The sequence below is a fragment of the Ochotona princeps genome, chromosome 3, assembly GCF_030435755.1.
Source record: "Ochotona princeps isolate mOchPri1 chromosome 3, mOchPri1.hap1, whole genome shotgun sequence".
Lineage (NCBI taxonomy): Eukaryota > Metazoa > Chordata > Mammalia > Lagomorpha > Ochotonidae > Ochotona > Ochotona princeps.
The window spans coordinates 113620568-113624572 of record NC_080834.1 but is presented as its reverse complement, the minus strand read 5'-3'; the positions used below and the strand labels follow the sequence as shown (position 1 = coordinate 113624572).

Sequence of the window (4005 nt, the reverse complement as noted above, 5' to 3'; positions counted from 1 at the left end):
CCAATCAAGTAATTTTGATTATTATGAAAAAGCAAATCAGGTGTAATATTTACCCATGAACAAGTGCTCACATTGCCCATTTTGCATCTCTTCTTTCTCTGAATTGCAAAACCCTCACCAGCACCCACAGCAGAACACAAAATCATAGGCAGTGAATATGCAGGAAGAGTGTATAAGAGCATTGGTGAGCGTGCCATCAAACAAAACTGCTCATACATAACAACTTCTGTCTCCCCTCCCAGCCCCAGTTCTTTCCAGATCTATGTGTCCCAAATTCCAAAATAACCTTCAGATTCCTCCAAACATCTGCTGTGCTATGGCTTCCAGTTGAGAACAATAAGCGATGACTGCTTAGTTTAGTTGGGTCATGTATTAATGCTGGATTTTGTCCAGGCCCGAGAACTTTCATCCTTCATGGTGGAGAGCTTCCTCTGGGAGAAGGGCTCAAATCCCAGAAGTTTGAACACCGCTACCCGGTACTTCCTGGACATGATGTTGTACAGAATGGGGTTGATTGCCGCACTGAGGTAGAAGAGGACGAAAGACACGAGGTTGCAGTACTGGCTGATCTGAGCAATTTCCAGTGAGCCAGGCTCAAAGGATTTGGAAAATAAGTATCGCCCCACGTGGAAGGGCAGCCAGCAGAGAATGAAAGCGAACACCACGACAGCTGGAAGGACAATGGAAGAGAGACGGCCAGTTAAAGAAATGTTGCAGCACAAACCCTTCTACGATTGGCTCTGACTATGCCCTATAGCCCGGCTGTTGACACTAGAGACACATTGTTCTGCTCTTCCCCATTCATGAATTTTAACCAAAACTCAGACTATCTAGACAACTGTTCATGTTTTTTTAAAATCTGGTTTTCCAGGGCCCGGCGGCATGGCCTAGCTGCTTAAGTCCTCACCTTGAACGTGCCAGGATCCCCTATGGGCGCCGGCTCTAATCCCGGCAGCTCCACTTCCCATCCAGCTCCCTGCTTGTGGCCTGGGAAAGCAGTCGAAGACGGCCCAAAGATTTGGGACCCTGCACCTGCGTGGGAGGCCCGGAAGAGGCTCCTGGTTCCCGGCATCGGATCGGTGCAGCACCAACCATTGCCCTCACTTGGGGAGTGAAACATCGGACAGAAGATCTTCCTCTCTGTCTCTCCTCTCTGTATATCTGACTTTGTAATAAAAATAATAAATAAATCTTTTTTAAAAACTGGTTTTCCAGTCATTTCTACTTAATGAGTATTTGAGTGACTTTGTGCTTTAGTTGACATATTGACTTAACAAGTTTTTCACAATAACAATCCACTCCTTTATATGCTTAGATACAACACACACATACATGAGGTATACATTTATCTCTGTGAGTTTTCTGGGAGAACTTTTCTTTTAAATCACAAAAATCCCTGGATATGATACACGCTCACTAAGTTAAAAAATCTATGGAAGCCACCAGAGCACCTGCTGTTTATTTTCTTTGTTTCCTTTTGAAGTTTCACAAATCACTGATTATGTAGTCATTAGGCAACTGAAGTGGAGAGCTTTAGGCCACCTATAACAGGCATTAAACCAGCTGACATTAGCTATCATCTGGCTCATTCAAGAAAACTTTTCAACAAAATCTAAATTTTTAGGGCTGATTACGTTTTTAAGCTTCAGAAACCAAAATGAAAAGGGCAGAAAATAGTGTTTTTGGCCTTGTATAATTTTGTTGATTCTTTCCCGTTGGCCAAGTCAGAAAAATAACATTAGAAATGAGACACCAGTGGGGAAAATTAAATAGCTAGAAATAAAATTGAGAGAAATTACTAAATGTATTTTAAAAACTAAGTTTCCTCGTGGTAACCTGACCACCACAGTAGCCCCATGATTCTCCCAGGTGACAGTTTAGAGTGCCTTGAAGAACACCAGCAGGGTCACAGTCTGTAAGGGATGTGGGAAAACAGGCGCTGCTCTAGATAAGAAAACCTGACATTCCTTGAATGCACTCTATCACTGTAACAGACAGCGTCCAGGAACTATAAAATTGTAAATATGAAATTATCCCAGTAAGATTTCTAAAAAAAAAAATACTAAATGTGACAATAAGTATGAACTGATAACTGAACTGTGCCAATTATAAAACATAATGCTTGTTTTTTAGAAAAGTGAATAAAGTCGATATTTTCCTTGAATGTGAGCACATTTTGTGTTAGTTCACACTAAACACATATCCTTCAAGAAGTATGTGACTTCATGCAACAAGTAGTCATCTCACTGCAGCTGTGCCGCTGTCCCCTGAGCTGCCCCAGGGCGAGGGATCATTCTGTCATCTGCTGCATGTCTCCTTTTCCCCCTTTAGAGCCCTGTCTGTTCTAGCCCATCGTACTTTATCCTAGGTAGTCTTTGCGACCTTGCAGACAGGTGAAACAAACCTGAAGACAAACAAAACAGAGACCTCAGCACCGATTTGCCACTGAACCTTGACAAACTGTATTATAAACAGCCACAGGGTAAACAAAATTATGTGATTATCTGTAAACACGCAGGCAGGCAATGAATTACAGTATTGAAGAAAAAAGAATCAACTCCAATAGAATTATCCAAATGGATCGTGCCTGCGGATAATGACTTTCCCACTGACTACCTTCTGGATCCAATAGCCCCACACATTCAAGGAAGGAACATGAATCTCACCTTTACCACACCAGACTTTTGCGAAATTTTTGAGCTGGTAGAAAATTCAGATTGGGGGAATAGAAAGGGGGGACCCTCTTTTATAGAAGTGAGAAAGGAAAGACCAAGAAAGAGACAAAAGGGGAGGAGGAGGGAAGAGATGGAGGAGGGAGGGTGGGTAGGTGGGAGTGTGTGGGGAGAGAGACTCAGAGATCAAAAACAAACAAGCAAGCAGATAAACAAGCAAGGCCAGGGAAATGGAGATAGACACCCAGGTGGAAGGTAGAGCGAGGAAAGCCCCGGGGGGCCCTCAGAGACGCACCCAGCATTTTCACGGTTTGCCTGTGGTTCTGGTCCCTGAGCGACGAGCCCACCGCTCCGTCGCAGCGCTTCCTCCGCCACAGCTTCCTGCCGATGAGACTGTAGAGGACAGTGAGGCAGAAGACAGGCAGGAAGAAGAAGACGCTGGACACCCACACCATGACTGTGAGCAGTCCCGAGCGCACCGCGAACTCGGTGGCGCGGCACTCATTGGTGTCCCGAGGGTCGGTGCCGTTCTCGTGCTCCACGCCGACCAGCACGAAGATGGGCCCGGCGCTGCAGAAGGCCAAGACCCAGATGACCAGGATGACCAGCTTCACGCGACCCTTGGTGACCACCACCTTGGCCCGCAGCGGGAAGCAAATGGCGAAGTAACGCTCGACGCTGAGCGCGGTGATGGTGAGCACCGTGGCGTAGGTGCAACTCTCGCTGACAAACTGGAAGAGTTTGCAGAGCAAGTCGCCGAAGTTCCAGGGCCGGTACTGCCAAAGGCGCACGAGGTCGAGGGGCATGCAGAGGAAGATGAGCAGGTCGGAGAAGGCCATGCTGGACAGGTAGAGATTGGTAGTGGTGCGCAGCTCGCGGAAGCGCGACACCACCAGCATCGTGAGCAGATTGCCCGCGATACCCACCACGAAGAGCGCCACGCAGGTGGCTGTGACGCCGGCCAGCAGCGGCGCGGGGAAGAGTGGCAGCAGCTCGTCAACCAGCGAGTCGTTGTCTGGGGGCGAGTCCCAGCCCAGCTCGGTCCGCGTGAGGTTGGACCCCAGCTCTTCGCTAGGCGTCGCGTTCCACATGCTGCAGGCACAACCCGACTGTCTCTGGGACGCAAAGGCAGGCTGGACAGAGCTCGTCTCCAAGGAGGTCTCTTTAGGCGCGGGAGAATGAGAGGCGGGAGCGGCTCAGGCGCGCAACAAGGAGGATGCTGGAGAGTAAACAGAAGGATACTAATGAGAGAAGCCACAACCAAGGAGAAAAGGAGAGAAGGGAAGTTGGGAGCTGGGAGCGGGGATAGGGAGAGAGCTACTGCTGCTCTCCC

General features: G+C 48.1%; 1 protein-coding gene across 1 annotated transcript; it reads right to left on the bottom strand.

The window, feature by feature from the left end:
• Positions 1-337: 337 nt before the first annotated feature.
• Positions 338-3763, bottom strand: GHSR (growth hormone secretagogue receptor). Its single transcript, XM_004591295.2, has 2 exons — positions 2968-3763; positions 338-670 (listed from the first exon to the last, which is right to left on the bottom strand). Exons 1-2 carry the CDS (start codon positions 3761-3763, stop codon positions 366-368), a joined length of 1101 nt encoding a protein of 366 aa, XP_004591352.1. The 3' UTR covers positions 338-365.
• Between the last annotated feature and the right edge of the window lie 242 nt (positions 3764-4005).